Genomic DNA, 22,676 nt, shown 5'->3' with positions numbered 1-22,676 from the left:
CCAAAAACAACCCAATTACCATGGAAGCCCACATCTCACCCACACCACCAGCAAAGATAACCACCATGAAAAGCTTCTCCAAAGCATTTGGGCTCCCAACAACAGAGGTGGCTAAATTTACAGCACCCATGCAAATGGGAAATAGGAGCATGACTGCTATAGCATACATATGACCCAACAGCCTTTCAAGCAAGCGAGTGAGCACAAGTTGACTGTCATCACTGTGACATACTGGACAAAGATGGCATGTGGACTTGATAAACATGAGGTGGCTTTGTCATTAGCATAAGGTGGCTTTCACAAAAACATATCAAGTCTACTCCCTTCTCCTTCCGATACTGTAACTGGTCTCAATTTTCTTTTAGCCTTAACCTCCCACTGCAGCAAAGTTTTTCTACCCATATTTACTACACCACGAACATTTTTCATGTTGATTTTATTTCCAATTATCTGCTGCTTCACAGTGAGCTGTTAGTCATACAAAACACAATTACATCAATTTCAACTAATCAGTTGTAGCATCTATCCTTTCAACAAATCAAATGCAAGCCAAAATCCAAATATCACTTCATCCATACTTCTCATTATGTCCTTGACATTCAAACGAATCTCATGAACCACTTAATGTCAACAGAACATTGTTCAGTAACTGGCCCTATTCTTGATTCTTGTCCAACATTCACATTTTCATTTTTTTCCAGCCAGTCTTGTGCAAACTCGTTCACTTGTCCTAAATTTGCTTTTTAACCCCATGACAGCAATGGGGGGGGGGGGTAATCTTCGAGCACTGCAAGACTTCCTTTCATGTTTTCATCTTCTACCAGGACTACTAACCCATTAAACCAACCCCTGACCAGGCACAGCCCATTCACTCCCCCTCAAACATGTCCAAAATTGTATGGAGGTTATCATACAGGCAGCCGTGGGTGACGTGGGGGCGGGGGGTTGCAATTTTGCTGACATCCTGGTTGCAAACTTACCCCCTTGCTGGTTACAATACAAAGGCACCTGCATCGGTCACTGCAGGGATTACACCCAGTGCAGGTGCATTCCTTTCTGCATGTTGCAGCAAGGACTACTATCATCTTTGGCAACCACAACCCATACTTTCCCTGTACAGACTTCTCTGCTACAGGCAACACCTGTGCCCTGGCATGGACAATGAACACCATTTGAGAACCACCTCTTCCGCACCATGGTGACCATGCTGAACCTTCCCTGTCAGCTACATTAAATATCCAAGCCATTACCTGAATACTGTCATCTGCATTAGACAGGTCTTTATCCCTGTAATGTCACAAACATGTCAAATTATGATTTTTGTTAGTAATAATCGCCATTAGATTTGTAACCTAGAACACAGATGGCAGACAAAACTGAACATGGTTGCACTTATTACTGGACATTTTATTTTTAATTACATGATGCATGCAATCTGCTTTACTGGAAAATTAATAAAACTTGGGCGGAGGGAGCATACTATCAATGCACTGCATAACTAGCATCATGTGTTCTTGCATGTTGCTTTGCACTTCACTTTGATGTCTTTTTAATTTTACTAGTATCCTGGAACCATGTACCTTTTGGTGTCACAGTCTAGTTTATTTCTCATTTATTAATCAGGTAGGTCCAGCTGAACCAAAGGCCCGTTTTTAGTGGAGACCCAAGGAGAAAAACTCCAATTAAAATACAATGACATTAAACATGTATAAATTCAAATAGATATACATTAAATATACAAAAATTCAAAAAAAAGAAAATTACATAGTTATAATATGCAGTCAAAGCAGGAAAACTTACATAGTTTTATCATTACCTATATTTACAATAGCAGAAGTTGGATGAAAAGTATGTCGAGTGAGCAGTGTATGAGATGAGGTGATTTGTTGCACCTCCATTATGATCTCACCTTCAGTGTTACAACTTCAGTTATACTGTACTTGTATTTTTCACACTTTTTGTAGTTTGTGCTTTTCCTATTAATCTTCCTTCATTATACAAAATACAGCCATGTAAAGCTTTTATAGCTGGTCTTTCCTCTGGTTCAAACTATTCTTCTGATCACTCAAGTGTTTTTGCTGGGTTCATATTTGATAGAATTCTTGTCCTTTGTTACAACTCAACTGTAAGCCAAACCATTATTCCCACAAAGCCCAGAGTGAAAAAGCCAAACCATCCATAGAGTACCGGGGGAGGGAGGGGGCTTTTCCAACCCACCCTATCTACAAGCTAAATGCTGGTGGCAGCACTCAGGAAGTTTTCTGAGCATTACTGAATATAAGAAAGTCCTGCAACACTACTTACACTTATCACAGATAAATCACTTAATGCTGCCATTTGATCCAAATATACTAGCTATGATCCTCAAACACAAGCTTGACAGAAATTAAATGGATTTTTTAAAAGGCAGCTGCAATTCAAAAACATTTACCTGAATATCCCTGCTGTGAAAGTGCTTAAACAATGGATCAACAGGTTCTGGTATACTTCTTTTGTTTCTAATGCTCTCCAACATAGGTAAAGCTTTCTTCCAGTAATACACACTTCGTCCTATGTACTCTTTTTGATCATAAAACGAATTCAGGCTGTTTCCCTGCAAACAAAAACATTGAGCACCATTTATATGCAACTTTTAATAAAAAAAAAAGCCTTCAAGAATGAAACAATTCGCACAAACTAATCCTCTTTACTGCACATTAAAGATGTCAATAAATGGATAGACAATCGAAAATATGTACTAGCTGCAGTTGGAAATATCACAGCTCAAAACATCAAACACATTATATAACAATTAATTGTCCAGTCTGCTCCTTGACAAAAGTAAGAGATGCGACGCTTCAAGTCCTGTTAAATGTGAAGAAACTGCCATACCTTAAATTTACTTTAAATAACAATAAAGCATTTGCCTGGAGGTTTTGTTCCACCCTGCATCCTTGATGTGGGTGGCTGCAATGCTCACACCCAGACATTTGCGTATACAAACTCTGAATTCTACATACCTTGGAATATGGTGTATACACCAATACAATGCAAACAAGGTTCCCCCACCCACTGCCTTCACACTTCTGTGGCCATAGTAACGGAACTCATCTCCTGTGGTCCATCTCCGGTCATATATTCTCAGGATCTTTAATCGATCTCAAACATTCAGCATTTATGTCACTGCTTGCATACAGAGATTAAAACACTCAATGTGCAAGCCCAAGGTGCTCTTGTGGCATAAAGAAATTAAGCCCCAACTATGGCCTAGGCAACCTAGATTCAATTAGTAGCTCAAGCGACTGACTGGAGTGGTAAGAAGAGATGCACATTTCTATCCTGGGCAGGACGGACAGTAGTTATATGGTTGCCTCCTGTAATGATCCCAAGTGGAGACTAAGGACAGTGCGGTTATCAAGCAAGATTAAAAGAGGGGCCAGGGTGGTATGTCTGAGCTGCTGTGTTGAGTCAATAATGCCACATTGCCTCACTGCAAGCCTGCCTTTGGACGCAGCCATGACACTATAAAGGGAAAGGGGAACAAGCTATGTCAGAAGTTTAAAAAAAAAAAAAAGTAGATGGAAGATTGAGAACAACCCCAAGAAGGTTCCGCACTGACTCCAAGCCCAAATCCCATAAAGTCTGAGGTGTTTTAGGTAGACTGGTAGACCTGGTGATGTATGTAGTTCCTACCAACACAAAGTGCAGCAAGATGAAGTAGCACAGCAAAAAACAAAATACTCCCAACTATTTTATCAATAAAGTGAAAGCATTATAAAGCACACATAACTATAGGAAAAATAACGTTTTACTATAGCTACCACTTAACTGTTCTAAGAATGTTGGCCTAGCTACAATTATGAGATTAACGTATTGTAGTTTTAGACAACACATTTTACTAAGCAAATAAAGGGGCAAGTATAGTCTTAACATTACATAAAATTTTTCCAGGATGGCATGCTCCCCTACCCCATAAATGCAGTGCCTATGAAGTTAAGCTTCGAGAACACAAGAAAATGAAGGAAGGTACAGTAAAACATCACCACAAATTTACACTAGCATTCTACCTGTGACCCCAGAAATTAGGACCAATATCAGGTCAGCAAGTAAAAATGTAGTAACATGAGATAGTCATTTTTCCAGAACAGTACGAGTAACTTCTTTTTTTGGTCCTCAACTACATAAACCCACAAGTGCTTGTTTAAACTAATCTTATTCTGTACACAAGTTGCACATTATGCATGAGTTGACTATTACAACTCCAGAAAGGAACCTTTACATGTACTGCTTGCATATTATCATTTTGTAAAACATAAGAATTGCAGTAAATGTTTTACTTGTGTAACCACTACCCTCTGTAACCTAACCCACTTGGCTAGTGTGTCTGTCTGAACTACTAATGTTTTAACTGCCTATTTGGCAGGGGACATGACTGAAGGTCTTTAGACCAACCCAAGAAAGTAAACATTAAAATTAAACCCAGAACACTGCCTGGTTAAAGCAGTTGTTCAGGGTCACAGTCTAGACAAACAAATGTCAGCGACTCAACATGCAGCACATTTTTTACCTCTAGTAACACTGCCTTCTCCTGCATACAACCTCACTTACTGAACTCCTCTAACACTGAGCTATACAAAGTCAAATATATTAATTCCACCATACCTTCCACCAAATCCAGCAGAGTAAACTTCTACTAAAATTCAATCTATGTCTATTCCTGCAAACACAGCTCCAAATTTGTGGTGATATACACCCCAACCCAGGCGCCACAACTGATACTACCAACCTCACTAGTCCAAACATTCAACATGCAATTAACTGTAAAAAGCCCTGTGACCTACTTATATATTATGAGCACTAGAAGTATCGTTAACAAAACTACATGCCACACACTCCGCTTACAACCCAAACATTCCATTCATTTCAGAGACCTCGCTTACAACCCAAACATTCCACTCATTTCAGAGACCTGGCTCAAACTCTACACTAAGGACAGTGAAATACTTCCCCCAGGTTATAACATAATCAAGGCAGATAGAACTATCAAAAAAGGTGGAGGCATCGCCATACTATACAAAACTGTCCTCAAGGTTGACCCTATACATAAAGACATCCCAACATTTAACAATGCACAAACTCTATTCATCAAACTTCAAATCAATCAACAGAAGCAACAAAACTTAGTGGGTATTTACATACTCCCAGGTAACAACATACCTACTCGAGTCTATACTAAACTGGACATCTGCAAACCTCCCACAGGAGACATTCCTCCTAGGGAACTAACATTGATTGGAAATCCATAAACACAACTATCCGCTCTAATTACATCAACCTGTATTCCTGTACTTAAGTTATCCAAACACCCACAATGACAAAAATACTAACAAGGAAACCATACTAGACTGAATCCTTACAAACACATCTACTGTCCAATATTACAGTACAGTACCAACTGGCCTTAGTGACCATTTACCCATATTCATATTAAGACAGCATCTCAAAACCACTAAAACAACCTTAGTTTAAAAAATGTCATACCTGAGCATTTCATTAATGCACTAAGGTATTGCAATTAGGCTCCCCTAGCAACTCTCACACTAGACAAGGCAATGGAGTACTTCAATTCCACCTTTTTAAACATAATAAATCAAAAGGTCCCCTTACGGACAATTCAAATAAAAACCAACCCAGCCCCATAGCTCTCTAATAACACAAGAACCCTTCTCAAACTTGGGGATAAAGCTTGGGATACATGGTATCAGAATTAAGACTGATCACAACGGGCAAATCTGCCTCAAACTATGTAATAAAGCATAAAAAAAAACAGATATGGCAAGATAAGAAAAATCACTACACAAAGCTACTAGTAAAACATACCACTAGCCCCAAAAATTCTGTGCATCTGTCAACCAAGTATTACAACCAGACAAACCCACTACATCTTCCCCCAAAATCAGAGGAGATGATATAGAGATAGCTACCCAATTTAACTACTTCACTTCTTCCAACCTTAACCTAACTAGCAACAGCCAGCCTTGCACTCTCCCACAACCAATCAGCAACCCAAACTCATACCCTCCAGTCAGTCAGATCAGTTCCTACCAACACAATATACAAGCACCTCACTAAACTAAAACCCAATTTGGCAAATCGACAAACTCCTTGCAGAGCACCTCACCAGACAGAACCCAGTAAGTCAGAACTGGGGAGTCCACCTCTAAGAGGCCAGTCGTAAGTGGAGTCCCTCAGGGATCAGTCCTTGGGCCGCTACTTTTTGGCATTTACTTCTCTGAAGTCAAAGCCAATGTCAGTGATCTCTGGCTGACTAAATTTCCAGATTATTGCTAATTAGGAGCAGTCATTGAATTCTACACTGATAGAAATGTTCTCCAGGAAGGGCTGACAGAAACAACTGGTGTCAGAGCCATGGACAAACTAAATGCCAAGACTTCCATAACAGTACCCTTTGGGAAGTAATCCACCCCTGGTAACTATCATGGTTGACAACACACCCCTTAGAGATGACCCAGTAGTCAGGGACTTAGGGACCACACAGCCTTTGACCATGACGTGTCTACAGCACTGAAGAAATGATATGTTGCGCAACTTATAAACATAGGTATGGCATCCAAGTCCAAGGAAGTCACAAACATATCAGACTACAATGCCCTCTTTGATATGTACCCAACCACACATCCAACAATTGGAACGTGCAATAGAGGTTCTTCATTAAAAGAATAAAGAGCACAAGTAAAATGTCCTATGCAGACAGTCTCAAAGCCCTATCCTTGTATTCTGTCTCCTACAGGTTTTTGAGGGGAGATCTATGCATGGCATACAGGGCATTGTCAGACCCCACTCTGATGGACCTCCTGCATATACACAAAACAGCACTAGAATGACCCATTCTAAAGACTTAAACCTTGCCTGTGACAAACAGGACTTGCTAGAGAGACAGGTATGTATCCAAGAGACTACCCCGGTGGATGGAACAGGCTCCCTTCATCCATGTGAAGCAGAAATCCCCCTCAGTCCAATTCACGTGCAACTTGGACAATCAGATGGGGAATATGAAATTCATCCTGGGTTTGGCACCGGTCTTTAATGGACACAGGCAACCTGTAAATGGTTCATCTCCCAGGCCTCTGACTGTAAATGTTTCACCTCCCAACCCCCTGCTTACACTTATATCAAGGGTATCAGAACTTGTCAGAGATTTGGGATGCATGGCTACACTTAAAGGCCCCCTGTGGTCATTAGCCTAAACTATAAACATATGAAGGAAGTGCTACTTCAGAATACAACTCTACCTTGATCAAACACTGGAAGGGGCTCTCTGCATATTAGGAACTACCAATTCTGAAACATGTTTGGCAGAGGTTACCTCACCATGAAAAGAGATGGGAAGGAAGGCATACTGTGCTGGTTCAAAGGGAGAAAGTAAAATCAACTTTCCTAGCACAGGGCAAAGCAATAGGTCTCTGAGTAGCTTAATACGGATACCTCACCTTTGGAACATTTAACTGAAGGCCTGGAGTGTTAACAGGACTCCAAAGGTGGCAGGCTGAAATATAAGCATGTAATTTATTAGATATGCATGTTAAAGTAGATTTATAGAGGTCTGGCTGGTATTCTAGGAAAAATGCAACCTTAGTCATTCTAGGGTCAAGATCCTCTAATTGACACCAATGAGAGAAGCTATTTCATTTTGCTACGTATGATTTTTGCATACTAACATATGCCTTAGAAACCTTGAATATTGCCTGGCTGAGACATTTTACCCACATATCCTCTGAAAATCAGTGTCTTCCTGACATTAGATTGAGATCATCCAGCTTGTCCTCCTCAGAATGGCCAAGTTGGGGTATAATAGGAACTCTGTTCTGCATTAGAAGCTCCACTTAAACATCAAATCCAGTTTTCTTCTCATCAAGTTGTATGTGTGAATAAACGAATGTCATTTTGACCAAAACGTAGCTATAAGAAATAATATTTGGCTTCTCTTGTCAGCATTCTAGGGATCTAGGGCACAGGAAGACAAGCATAGCAAAACAGGCCTTGTCCAATTCAGGAGGGAAGGCATCAGTTTCCCAGTAACCTGAAATTGCTAGCCTTGAGCAATCTGTTTGGGATGCCTCTTAGGATCAGAGGAACAGCAGTCTATTTCTGTCACACCTTATCTGCTGGTCAAGTCTCTCTGTATAGCATGGACTTGAGGGGATCTGCTCAGTCAGCCTGCTAATGCATTCTATTTTGAAAAAATAACTTCAGTATTCCGAAATTGCCCAAGCTTGCATGGCTAGTCAGTAAATAAGAGTCCCTCTCTTACTTATGTACCACATCACAATGGTGTTGTGTCTACACTTGGAAGTAGACCCCATCCTTGCATGGCAGTAGGAGTGCTATCATTTCTTGATGTTCATGTGCTTTCACTCTCAACTCATCATGATCCTCAGACCTCAAGGACCCCCATTACAAGTCCCCCATGCTATCTTAGAGTAATCTGTTAGACACACTGATTCTGGGAGGCGAAAGGGTATCCCCCCCTTGTTCATAACATGTGCTGTTACCACCATGAGCTTTTCTTCTTTACACACTAGCAGTGAAAGTCTTCCAACTGCTGGAGGTGCGATTCCACCTGTTTAAGTACCACTGCTATTTCATGTGTAGGTGAGCCATGAGCACCAACAAGATGCATGCTGACACTTTCCTTAGAAGTTTTAGATGTTGCCTGGTTGTTATCTTTTCCTTCTGAATGGAGACAATATTTCAGTATCTTTGTCTAAAGATACCGCCAATAAGATAATTCAGAGGGAATGAGGTATCTCTCTGTGGGTCATCAAACCTATGACAAAGAACTTAACATTCAGGGTATTCAAAGCACCCTGCTAGAACTCTTTTACAGTATAGTAAAGGTAATCTAAGAAGGGATAAATCCGAATACCCTCTGCCTTGCAAAAGCCTGTCCCTGAAGTCTGGTATTTTATAAATATTCTGAGCATAACGAACAAGCAAGTGAACTGTTAAAACTCTCTCCCTTCTGTGAACTTTAGGAGATTTGCAACTTTTGCTTATAGGGATGTAGATATAACAGTCTTAAGTCCACTATCAACATGAATGATCCTTCTGCCAACAAAGCAATTACTAGAAAATGGAAATCAAATTGAAGTACTGAACATTGTTAAAGAAATAAAAGAACTGGAACTCTAGACACTTCTTGAGCAGGGAATACAAACAGTAAATACATTTAAAAGGCATTTAGGATCTTTACGTAGAAATAAATGGACAATGTGGGAATACATGCAGAATAATGTTCAGAAGTGATGTTTAAGAAAAGGCAGGAATTGTACAATATGTAATGTTGAGGTTGCTAAAGAAAAAAACACTATGTATAACGCATGAAAAAAATTACTATGGCATTACTGCTTTTCTGTTAATGTACGTCTATGTCCTAAGTGATAATTTAATACAGGTTTGAAAAAACATGAACGATCCTTGAGGAATGAGTTGTATGAGCCATTGCAGAGTAAGGATTTTGATATGGATATGCTTATGAATTGGCTTTGACAGAAAAAATCTAGAATAGGACTTCAAGGCCCCTTCTTCCTTGGTACCTGAACAGTATGGTGTAAAAGTCGGAGCCTTCCTCCCGACAGGACCTTCTATAGCCCATCTAGCATACCTTGTAGAACCTGAAGGATGAACAGAATCTGATCTGGGAACTGGACAAGGTACAGTCTTCATTTCTTAGAGATGTCCTTTTTTTCCAATAATGCTTAGCACCTTCTTGCCTTGACTTATTTACAACAGTCTATAAAGGCAGGCAAGTGTCAAACACGCAAGGACAGGAAAGTAAGAGACAAACTAAGGTGGTATTAAGGGAGGTGTTGAGAGATGGGCTGCAAGGCTGAGCAAAGGCAGATCCTCGGGATCTCTAACTGCCCCCTAGGCTTTTCTTTATGTTTTGTTTACCTCTTTTTGTACCCCCCCCCCCCTTTGCCAGACCGGATGGGCTATTGTCTGTCATTAGCACAGGTGTCACCTTGGAAACTCTTAAGCTTGCATGTCAGAAAAATCTGCCTGAATAGTCTTACCCCTCTTCCTCCAGCTCTGTACACCTCTTCAGCAGGGGATACAAACAGTAGATACTTATTTAAAAGGCATTTTATGATCTACATAATCAAATTCTCTGTAAGGGATGAAGTAGTCAACCAAGCACTCAATACCAGAACCCAGAACCAACTATATTTCTTTGAGCGCTTGGTAATCTGCTAGGAGATAATGCAAATCCAGCAACTCTTGCTTCAGATCTTTATCATAAATCCCCACTACCCTGGTCCTCATCTGCTAAGTATGTGGGACTACAGTTTAAAGCCCTGAAGACAAGGTTAGCAGCTGCAATACCTTTCCCCTAAACCTATTAAGTGTTCTGCTCTACTTTGCTCTCCTTGTCAGCTGGAATATGGTTCCTGGGAGTAGCCAAAACTGCTCCCTTGCTAGGATTCAGGACATCACATTTAATCAGCTAATGGATTTTGGTACAGGACCACTGAGATGTGGATGGCTCAGTGGGAGTCTAAACAACTTTCTCAAAAATTTTTTTTTTAATTTAAATTTTTTTTTTTTTTAAGAAATAAATACATAGTATGGGGAGTACAAACTACTCTGGTCAAAAGCCCTTGTGGAAATCCTTGACCCTGTAATACTGGGCAGGTTTCCTGAGTGCACGGAGAAGGGAGTCAAGCTCCAATGATGCATCAAGAAACACATTCTCCAGAATGTACAGCACTGGAGGAATGGCTAGTGTTCTACATTCAGTAACCTGTGAAAGCCCAATACTTCTTCCTGGGCTTCAGAGTACTCCTTGGATTCCCACTGGAATGTATAAAAGTATCTCTAAAGGAAAAGTCCTTCCTGCCGGAGATGGAGAAAAAAGTATCCTCAGTGTCAGAGCCCAGAATCTCAGCTGACGGGAACCTGCTCATATATGCCTGTTCAACAGCACTGGAGTCAGATTCCACCAGAGTGGAATCCATTCTCCTCTTTTCTTCTTCTAAGGGGCTCCAGTTACAGATTGAATTTCCAATTCAAGACTCTTGGATTTAAAACCAGAGATGCTGACTTTGGCCAAATGATGTAAGGTATCTAAAGAAGCAGCCCACCCAAGAGGGCTGCAAAATAACCACATAAAATATAGACATGCCCAATTTTCTTTATGATGACGACAAAAATGCCTAAGATCATTTTTGCTCACAGCTTGAAAGCCATATAACAGACATGAAGAGGAGTGAGAGGGATTGTGGATATGGGGAAAGTTGTTGTTCCAGCCTGGGCAAGTTTTCTGTGTCAAGCAGACTACAACCTGTTGTCTAAAGCCTGAACATTTTGAAAGTAATTGATTAGACCATATTGAACCCAGTGTGCTACACAACGAATTATCTTTTTTGTCAATTCCCTTATGTGAAACATTATCAAAATTAATAACCTTATCACACAACCTTAAAGTTGCTAAAACAAACAGATTCTGATTTGCTGATATTAAAAAATAATGTGTTATAGCAAAATTACTGTGTTACACTTACGGTTTTGATAAGGGTTCTTGCCCAGTGCATTATAAGGGCTGGTTGCAGTCCATGTTTTTCTAAAGCTCTGAGAGTACCAAGGCCATGTTGCACTACTAGTCTTAACTTTGCAGATGTTCCGGCTCTTGGAGAAAAAGGAAAAAAAGTATTCAAATTAAAAAAAAAAAAGCAAGTTTACCAGTAACAAGCATTTCAGTGTTCCATTTAAAACAAACTTACTGAGCTTTCTTGTGAATAAGATTATAAACTGCATCCCACCAGGACTGTTGTTTTTCAGTACAGAGTAGTTTGCTGACTGAAAGTGGCAAGCACCGAGGTTGGTGCGAACTGTAATGAATATTGCGTTTATCTTGCAACTGTGAGTAGCTAGTAAATATTACTCCAAGAAGAAAAACCTAAACAAACAGAACCAAACTGCATTAGGTAAAGTATTGGATAGCATTTATGTTTAATTTCAATAAAGGGGGAAATGTACCTCCAAATCCAAGATGCAAATAGATTCTGGAGCATCTGTAGAAAGTCTTGCGGTTTCCTGGGGTAGTCTGGGAAATAGCAGCTTTAACCAGTTTCTGACAACAGGAGATTTTGACATGAAATACCACTGCAAACCAAGCCACGTCAAGTGCTGCAAACTTCCATTATGCAACCTCACAGCACCTAAAGCAAAGCAAACGCCCTTTTATAGAATGACAACATACAATAAAGATAAAGAAATACACAACCATGGGTGCTTTTTACTCCCCTCCCAAAAGGAAAATAAAAATAGGCTACTTGTATCCTGTTGCCTTTACAAGAATTGGCTACACTAGCAAAGATAAAAAAGAAGTTATGTACTCACCATAACGTTCCATCTGAGTAGATACTTCATTTGTCTGCAACCTGTGGGTAGTCGGATCTGACCTCGGATCCGAACCGGCAGCTTTCCAAGCTTCAAGATCCTAGCTCCTCCCCCTACCCATAATCCCTTACTACCAACCACATTACCTCAGATCGGTTATTTTGCCCTATAAGCTAAAGACAGAGAGGAAATTCTCCAAAGGACAATATCTTTCCAAGGTTCGGGGGATGGCAGGGGGGGTCGGTTGCAGACAAATGAAGTATCTACTCAGATGGAACGTTACGGTGAGTACATATAACTTCTTTATCTGAAGTAGTTACTTCATTTGATCTGAAACCTGTGGGACAGAGTCCCCAGCTTACCTAAAGGCCCTGGGTGGTCCCTACGGAAGGATATTCCTAAGCACCATGGAGCCAAAGGAAGCCCTACTTCTGGAGATCATGTCCAGCTTGTAATGAGAAATGAACGTATGGGAAGAAGACCAAGTAGCTGCTGAACAGATATCATCTACTGAAACTCTAGACCAAAACGCTGTTGAGGTAGCCACAGATCTAGTAGAATGTGCCCGAACGACAACCGGAGCTGGCTTCCCAGCTGAAATGTATGCTTGTCTGATACACTGAGAGATCGAATTTGCTACTGTCACCTTAGAAATTGGTTTGCCCATGGCTGATTTAGCATAAGAAACAACTGGTCTGACTTGCGGAAATCTTTAGTCCTATGCAAGTAAAAACGTAGTTGTCTGTGCACATCCAATTTGTGCAATATGTATTCACCTTTGTTTTGGAAACTAGGAAAGAAAACAGGGAGGTTAATAGATTGATTAATGTTAGTCTCTGTGGCTACCTTAGGTAGAACAGAAGGATTAGTCCTGAGGGCCACCCTATCTTTGTGAAAAATAAGGTATGGATACTTAATGCACAAAGCTTGCAACTCTGATACCCGCTTGGCCGAGGTAATAGCAACCAAGAAGGCCGTTTTCCAAGATAAGAATTTTAAAGGCACTGAGGCCGCCGGTTCGAAAGGTGGTCCTGTTAGTGCTTGTAAGACCAAGGTAAGATCCCATGGAGGCATAGCCGGCTTAATGGGAGGCTTCAAGAGAAACACGCCTTTTAGGAAGGCTTTGCATATCTTTGCTGACGCCAAAGAATTTACGCCATCCCCCACATGATGAGAGATGGCTGCAAGTTGGACTTTAATGGTGGACGCACTAGCTCCCTGCTTAAAAAGGAGGGATAGGAAGTCCAGGATAGTGGGAATAGGAACCGTAATGGGATCCAATTCCTTATCCTTCGCCCAGATGGAAAAACGTTTCCATTTACTGTTGTAGAGCTTTCTGGTGGATGGCTTATGAGCTGCCACCAGAATGGCCTTAACCGGGGACGAGATACCGGGAGACCTAGCCATTAATGGAACTGGATCAACCAGGCCGAGAGCCTGAGGTTGACCAAGTTCGGAGTGTGGCATCTCGTCGGATGCGAGATTAGGTCTGGTCTGGGATCCAGAATCCATGGGGGGGCCACACTGTGAGACTGCAGAAAGGGGAACCAGACTTGTCGAGGCCAGAATGGGGCAATGAGAATCACTCTGCTCCCCAACCGACAGGCTTTCTGGATGAATTTCGTCAGAGGAAGAGGAGGATACACATAAAGGAGACCGGGCGGCCAAGCATGAACCAGAGCGTTCCTGGGGGATTCCCCTCTGGGGGGAAATATCGCGAAGTAATCGCTGCATTTTGAGTTTAGGGGCGAGGCAAAAAGGTCGCAGCGAGGTTGACCCCATTTGAGGAATATCTGCTTTGCGACAGAGGGATTCAGAGACCACTCGTAGGGGCTGAGAAATACCCGACTTAAGTTGTCCACTAATATGTTGGCCCGCCCCGGAATGTGCGTTGCTATCCGAAAGCAGTTGGTGGAAATAGCCCATTCCCACACTCTCATGGCTTCTCGACACAGGGGGGTAAGACCTGTTCCCTCCCTGTTTATGTACCAGACAACGGACACGTTGTCCATCTGGATTGCAATAGTCCCCAGACGTATAAGGTGATGGAGAGCTTGCAACGCCAACAGCACTGCCCTCATCTCTAGGACGTTGATATGCAATGCAGTCTCTAGAGAAGTCCACGTGCCTTGGACGGACTTGCCTGCGTAATGCCCGCCCCACCCGAGGCAGGAAGCATCTGTGGTCAACGTGGCTTTGACTGGGGGAATCACAAAGGGTCTCCCTTCTTTGAGTTCCTGAGCCTGTAACCACCAAAGTAGGGAGTTCCTGCATGCCCTGCTCAGAGGAATCAGCATGTCCAAGGGCTGGACTGATAGAGACCATTGGACCTGGAGAGTCCATTGCAACACTCGCATTCGCAGACGGGCATGAAGAGAAAGGCCGATCACTGCCGACATAGATCCTAACGCCCTCAGGACTAATTCTGCTGGAGGGGCTTGGCTCTGAAGAATGTCCAAGACTTGGCGAGACAAACTGTTCAGCCTGACCGATGTCAGAACCACTCTGGAGATCCGAGTATCCAACCTGGCCCCTATGAATTCTAGGGCTTGAGTGGGGCACAGGCAGGATTTCTTTAGATTCACTGAAATGCCCAAATGACCAAACAGAGATAGGGTGTAATCTCTCGCCGTAACCAGCAGATGCTTGTTGGGGGCGGTGAGGAGCCAGTCGTCCAGGTAAGGGAACACTTGAATGCCCTGGAGTCTCAGGTGGGCTGCAACCACTGCCATGACTTTGGTAAACACTCTGGGGGCTAAGGTTAGGCCAAATGGAAGAATCCTGAACTGATAATGACTGGCTCCTAGCCGGAAGCGGAGGAACCTCCTGGATCGTCTGTCCATTAGTATATGGTAGTACGCATCTTTTAGGTCCAACGAGCACATCCAGTCGTTCTCCTGCAGAAGGGGGAGAATAGATTGGAGGGTGACCATCCGGAACTTTTCCTTGGGTATGAACAGGTTCAGGGACGAAAAGTCTAGAATGGGTCTGAGGTCACCCGTTTTCTTTGGCACCAAGAAGAACCTGGAGTAATAACCCGATCCGGACTGATCTGGGGGGACGGGCTGGATGGCTCTTTCTTAGCAACTCCAAAATTTCTTGAGTTGCGGACTCCCTTTGATGGGGTGGAACATCAGGGAGATGTTTGGGTTTTGGGGGGGGGGGGGTTGCAAGAACGGTATCGTGTAACCTCTGGATATTATCCGGAGCACCAATTGATCGTTTGTAATGGACTCCCAATTTGATAGGTGCTCCGATAGTCGCCCCCGACTGCCTCCAGAGGGGGACAATCGGGCAAGCCCTCAGGGCTGTTGCGCGGGTCCCTCCGAGAAAGGTTCTCTAGACCCGAAGTTACATGGGCCCCCTCTGCCTCTGGGCCGGCATCCACCTTGTCCCCCTCTGCCTCTAGAGGACGAGCTGTCCGCAGCAGGACGGGATTGCTTAGATTTATGGAACCACAGCTTCTTTTGCCCCCTCTGATTCCTAGAGAAGGATCTTTGGGGGTTAGAGAAGCAGACTTAGATGGCCGACAGCGTCTTCCCATCCTTCTCGCTTTGGACTAGCATGTTGCGAACCGATGAGCCAAATAAGGCCGAACCATCGTAAGCGCTCATGAAGGGCCTTAAAGGGATCCGTGAAGTCTCAAAGGCGGAGCCAGGAGTGCCGTCGCAAGACTACTCCCGCTCTGCTAGCTCTAGCGGCTCCTTCCGTGGCATGGGAAAGAAGCCGCATAGATGTATTTGATATGGATTTTAGAGTGGCCATTCGAGTCTCAAAAACATTTTTGTCTGGGACAGACATGGACTCCGGAGGGGCTGCAGCGTATTCTTTAATTAAGTCACGCTGTAGCCTGATAGTGTGTGCCATGTAGTTCAGCGACCTTATGGCAAAGGTTGCGGAAGCAAACATCCGCTTCCCAATATGGTCCAAAGCCCGAGACTCCTTGTCAGGCGGATGGACCGAAGAACTTTCTTGGGCAAGTTCTTTCTTAGTGGCAGCTGCCACCAACATAGCATCAACGGGTGCGCCTTTGGACCAAGAAGGTCTATCAGAGGGAGGGCTGAGGACCTTATCCAGGCGGCTAGGGATAGGCTCCACGGTGTCGGGCTCCTTCCAAGCCCTGGTGGTAATTAGGTCCACCAAGGGGTCGGCTGGGGGGGACACCCAGGAGGTAGATGGGCCTGCCTCAAAGGCTTCCAGAAATACGGACTCGTCCAGGGAGGGCTTTTGGGCAGACCACCCCCCTCTTATACGCAACATTTCCATGATGTCTCCAAATGAGACATCCTCAGGGGGTGACCTTGGGGAACCCTCCGTATCCTCCAAATCCATATCCGTGGTAATGGACTCAGGTGAGTCCAGGTGCCTCCTTTTGCACTGGTGTTTCCGAGGCACCTCTTCGGCGGGGCTGTCCGAAGAGGGCTCGTCCACCGGGTGTTCCTCCCTAGGAACTAACTGGAGGCTTTGGGCAGGCTGTCCAGATGGACGGACGATCGAAGACAGACCCTGATACAGTGGGGGCATGGGCGGATCCGAAGGTCCGGTCGGGGACCTGGATGACCTCGACAGTACCCTCTCCACTACCTCAAAAGCAGAGGGAGATTCACTATCACCAGCCTGAGAAAGCAACCTCCTCAGCTCCGAGGAAAGGATCGGGGTCGGAGCCAAAGCAATCGGATCCGAAGTAATGGTGTGCTCCGCCCCAATCGGCGCCGAAGACACAACCACTCATTCGGATTCGATGCTCAACCCTCGGCCCCGAGAGCTTGGATCCGACAAGCTCGAAGGTATAGTCGGCGAAGACACTATCCCTGTCGGCGCCGACGTATCCCCGGATCCGAAAGGGCCTGGATCCGAAAACTCAGAGACCCGATAACGGGTCGGAGAAGGAGCGATCGGGGCAAAAATGGGGGCTGCACTCCCTCCCAAAGGGGGGGGAGGCAAGAGCATCCCCATCTGCATCTGGGTCTGTAAAAATCTTCACATCATCTGATCCATGTCTGCTTCGGAGATGCTTCTAGTGGACCGCAAAGAGGTAGTCGAAGCAGGCCGGGAAGGCCGCCTGGAAGACCTCGAGGGAGACCTATCCTCCTCCTCCGGCTCCGGAGAAAAGGAAGGAGAACGGAGCCGAGAGGACAAGGATCCGGAGACCCTCTCAGGGGACTTCAATATCTTTTCCGGCGGAGCCGAGGGATGAGACTCGGCCCGCCTTTTAGAAACATGGCCCTCTCTCCCTATGTTTCTTTTTCTCCTTGTGGGAAGAAGACCCAGACTCCACAGAGCTAGTACACGATAAGGGAGGTTGAGTCCCGGGTACAGCTAAGGGAGTAACCGGCGCCGAAGCTACAGGAGTAGCTTGGACACGGCTGGGAGAGGAAGAAGAAGCTGATTCCTGAGGGAGTTTTCCCACCAGGATCAGCTTGTTCTTCCTGTCCCTAAGTGCCCGAGGGTTGAAGGCCGCACAAAACTGGCAGGCCTCCGACAAATGTGCTGCCCCCAGACATAAAACACACTGAGTGTGGCCATCAGCTGGGGAGAGCTTGCGGCCACACTCAGTACACTTTGAAAATATAGCCTTAGACTCAGCCATAATTCTCACACACACACACCCAAACACTAAGGGTGGAGGGGGAGAGACAAATTTAAACTAAGGGAAAAGTTGTTTTTTTTTTAAGTGGGTTTGATAGGGTTTGACGCTAAAACAACACACACACAATTTAAACTAGGTATTAAGTATTAGAAAAAGGAACAATCTCACCAGGCCAGGAGCTCTTCACTAGGAAGCAACTGTCTTTAGCCGCGGCAAAAAACGATCGGAGGTAATGTGGTTGGTAGTAAGGGATTATGGGTAGGGGAGAGGAGCTAGGAGCTCGGATCTTGAAGCTTGGAAAGCTGCCGGTTCGGATCCGAGGTCGGATCTGACTACCCACAGGTTGCAGATCAAATTAAGTAACTACTTCAGATCTGAATATTTCTAAATGGTTTTGCCTTTTTTTGGAATTACCATTTTAGTTTACGAGCAATATCAAAATTAATCAACAGAAAACATGGCACTTAAAAATAACACTTAATAAACCACAAAATATACCTCCTTTTAAATTCCAACTTAATATTGTATCCTCAGAATGCATTATCTCAAGCTGCTGTTTCAGGCAGTGTTTATATGTGGGAATAATGTTAACCTCTTACTGCTGCTTCGGATTTTGTTCAACTCATCTGACAAAAGAGCAAGGAAACTCAAAGATTTAGCATCCATGACCAAGGCACCAAACTCAGTGAAAAAGTTACAAAGTTTACAACTCAACAGCTAAGCAGATCTAGTACACTGTGGCTTACATAAATTGTTGGATAATTGTGTGTGTGTGTGTGTTGAACTTGCGCAACGGTATCACCATAGCAACAAAAGGCCATCTTAGTCAAGTAACTTTCCAGTCTTACAAAAAAGTATCTATTGAGATGGACTACAGTTGCAATCCTATCTTAACGTTGCTCCAGATCTGATTTTTTAACTTAACTGCACCCTCCATTTCGAGGCAGCACGCTTGAACCACGTCAGACAGTAGGAAACTCCACTATTGGGACCAAAGAAGGATCTTTGTGAAAACAGACTATTATACAATTAATCAGCCTATGCTATATATGGCCACCATTACTTTCTGATCAATCACCTTGAAAGGATTAAGAAGTCTGATGGATTTGGTTGTGGCAAAGTCTGTCGGAAGAGGGGCTATTGACATCTAAAGATTATCATGCTCAAAGTCAAAAGGTCGCAGACCTGAAAACAAACCTGACAAACTTGCACAGTATTTGCATTCTCCACTTGACACACAGGAGGAGATTGTACTAAGACGGACACCAACATACCCCTCATTCTGATATCAAATGTTAGAAGTCTAGTGCCTGGCATGTTAGTCTTTTTTAAAAAAGTGTTTTACTTCTAGAGTCCAAGCTTGTGACCTACTCAGCAAATTATCAGTATCTTTAGCTTAAATACTAGTAGCATCAGTGATGTACAGAGAAATTTTGGGGAGTACTAGCAAAAATGCCTTGCTTTGTCATTGTAATGAAATACGTACTAAAAAGTGTTGTGTAAATGCTGTGTTAGAAGAATGAGATGCTGGCATCAAAGTTTTAAGGAGAATAAGCTCAGATGTGCAGACACCAGCATTTTGAAGGCTGAAAGAGTCCAAGAATTTGATGAAAATTAAAGTAGAATGTGAAAATGCTGCCTTGTTGCTCAAAATAATTCAAATTAAATGTCTATTATTGATCTTCAGACATTTTTCTAGCAGCTTTCAGCCTTGGCAGACTTAAAATACAGTTATGTCTTTACTTACTAACATATGTTAGAGTAGATCAATGTTAAAGTACTAACTGAAGAGTCTGTGCCATGCAGAAGCCTACATCCGGCCTGAATACACTAATCTTTCACCATCCTTCAGCTAGTGACGTCTGCTGTAGTCTGACCTCTGGATGTCGAGATATAAAAAGGGCTGTCAGCCAGCTCCATCTTCAGCTCTTTGTCTAGAGTGAAGAGTCTGACGATCCTGAGAAGAACACAACCTTTCCAATCATCCCAAACATAAAAGACAGGAGCATTGACAAAAGGGAACGGAAGGAAAGGAAAGTATATGGTGATGATGAATGGGTTGAAGGAACCAATCCCATCCAGAGGTTAAGAGATGGAAAGCTGTTGGAAAAGGGTACTGAAACTCGAATCTACTCGAATATCTACAACTATGGAAAGTGGAGACAACTACACTATGCTCATCATAGTCAATGCTGCAGTTCCAATTACTGGGAAAACTCCCACAGCTTTTATTGAAAGTAAATAGAGATGCACTTCACAATCTATTTGGAAATAGTTTGTTTGCCAACTAGTTTGCCTTTTTACCCTTTGCAAAGTTAATCTGATCTGTTTAGGAAGTTGCACCTATGGAGATAAAAATGTTAATGGGATTACATCCAAGGAATGCAATATTCTTTCCCTTGTGTTTTAGGAGTTTGGGAAGAACAAGAGACTACCTGGACAAAGTAGAGATGGATTTTAAGGGGTGACTGTCCCTGTGGAAGACTAAGAATGCCTCTCTGCACATAAACAGCTTGAAGTTTAGAAACCCTTCTGGCTGAAATGAGTTATAAATAGCAGAGTTGTTTTCCATGAATAGTTTGATAGGGGGTGAAGGATGCTGGTTCAAAGGGTGGCAAAGTAAGTTTTTCAAGCAAGCACAATTCCAAGCAGGTGGGGTGGAGAAGTTCTCTTCAGGTAGACTCAGGTATATTAATCCTCTTCAGAAACAGTTTCATGGGGGGGGGGGGTGATAAATAAGCAGGGACCTTGGAAGGCAGGCAGAAGCAAGACCCTTGATGCTTGAATAAGAATTCCTGTTTGAGGAAGTAAGAAAATTACTCACGGATTTGTTTAAGCCTGCATAGAAGAGATGGAATACTACTAAACTGACACAAGATAGAAAATATTTACCATTCAGCTTAAATATGGCTTTCTAGTATTTAGTTTTCTAACCTCTTTCAGAATGGTTAAGGCATCATGGGATTAGGACAGAGTGAACGGACTCCTAATGCAATATTCTACGCTGTGAGCTTGAGTATCCTTGGAATGTGATATCCCTGTGGTAGACCATTAATGGCTCCCTGCACACAAAGGGCAGGCACTTGTTCTGTGTGAAAAGGTCCCTAACTGTTGCACTGCTTTGGTTTCTTTTTAACATCCATTCATTGTGGTGTTAAAACAGTTCTGTTCAGGGAATTTGCCAGTAGGTTGCTCTGACCAGGGATATAAAAGTACAGCTGTAAAAGTAAAATTTCCATAACAATAGACATTCAAAATGATCTCTGTTGCAGTAGTGTTAGCTGAATGGCTTATATCCTGCCAAGAATATAACTGATGGACAGCTTCCAAAGCTTCAGGGCACCTTCCACATGACCAGTCTGTCAGATCTAGCTGAGCTAACTAAAGAGAGATTTGAACACCAAGCCTTTCAGAGCTTTCATGTCAAATGAGACATGGAGGCTGAGCCCTGAAATGGCAATGTTAGAAACAAAAACTGAGGTACTCACAACCCCGCATAAACACCACCAAAAAAGACGATGGTGGGATAGAGCAGCTACTGCAGCAGTGATCAATCAAACCTTTACCGTTATGGTAAGTTGATCACTGCTGCAGTTGCACTAAGCTATATGAGTAGATTGCCCTAACTTCATACATTTAAGATGTGGAAGTTGAAGGGTCTGGAGTCACTGCAGAATGGTCCAAGCAAAGCCTGATCTAGACCCAGAGAAGGAATCAAGCTTGCAATGTCTTGTAAATGTATCCAGAGAATCAAATTGCTGCTTCGATAATCCAACCCTTTCCAAAAATACACAGAAGCCAAGGGCCTAGTAGAATGGGCTTCAACTCTGCAAAGAACAGTTTTATTGTTGAGTATTACAAAATGTAATAGTCTGAGACAACCATTTGGTAATAGTCTGTTTTGAAGTGTTCCTTTTCACCTTCACAAAAAAAGAATTGTCAAGAGAGCATGGAGTTGTCTGGGGAAACCCAAGTATGAAGTTTTCTTTGCCCCTTACTTTTAGGTTCAGGAAAAAACACAAGATAGTTGGGTTTGAAGTAAACTTTAATTCCACTTTAGACAAAAAACAGCACTTGGTTCTTAAAAAAAAGACATTTTCAAATAAATGCTGTCTGTGAAAAATGAGACTGGGTTGACACAAGTCAGTTACCTTTCTTGCAGAGGAGAGAGTAAATCAGTAAACAATTTCCATGTTAAGACCCTCAAATCAGCCAGATTAGTGGGTTCAAATGGATGAAGTGTTAGCTCCTCTAACTAGGGTTGCAAACTTTACATGTCAAAAATTCAGGACATGTAAGTGAAAGCAACAAGCCTGCAGAACAGAAGTGTGCATTAACCTACCCTCGAGAGGACTGTCACACAGTATTAAAGTGCTCAAATATATTCTTGCGTTCTTCCATGTCAGTGTCCCTTACTTCTGGACAGCTGCCAACCTTATCTCTAACATAAAATTCAAATCCCAAGGAAGGCAACAGGTCTTCGAGAACTCTTACGCAAACTCGTTTCTAAATATTTTGACATAAGAATGCTTTCAAATAAAAAGATCCACAGAAAGACAAGCTAAAATAGCTGATACATTAACCTTGTTGGAGGAATAAGAAAGACCATAGGATAGTAACTCAAATATTGTAAAATCAGATAACTAGCCATGAATGGGGGTTGGTTATATTGTTGCCATAACCT

At 43.0% G+C, this 22,676-nt stretch overlaps 1 protein-coding gene across 1 annotated transcript in view; it reads right to left on the bottom strand.

Moving 5' to 3' along the window:
• The window catches only part of LOC122801555 (E3 SUMO-protein ligase RanBP2-like), a 2,328,503-nt gene that overhangs the window by 1,678,689 nt on the left and 627,138 nt on the right, over positions 1-22,676 (bottom strand). The window contains exons 4-7 of the mRNA XM_044070992.1: positions 12,040-12,221; positions 11,784-11,959; positions 11,565-11,688; positions 2,432-2,593 (exon numbers count right to left, since the gene is read on the bottom strand). Coding sequence (XP_043926927.1) covers positions 2,432-2,593; positions 11,565-11,688; positions 11,784-11,959; positions 12,040-12,221 — 644 coding nt within the window. The remainder of the gene's footprint in view (positions 1-2,431; positions 2,594-11,564; positions 11,689-11,783; positions 11,960-12,039; positions 12,222-22,676) is intronic.

This window comes from Protopterus annectens, chromosome 5.part0 (genome assembly GCF_019279795.1).
Source record: "Protopterus annectens isolate FY-2018-M chromosome 5.part0, PAN1.0, whole genome shotgun sequence".
NCBI lineage: Eukaryota > Metazoa > Chordata > Ceratodontiformes > Protopteridae > Protopterus > Protopterus annectens.
This window is presented reverse-complemented; position numbering and strand designations above follow the sequence as displayed.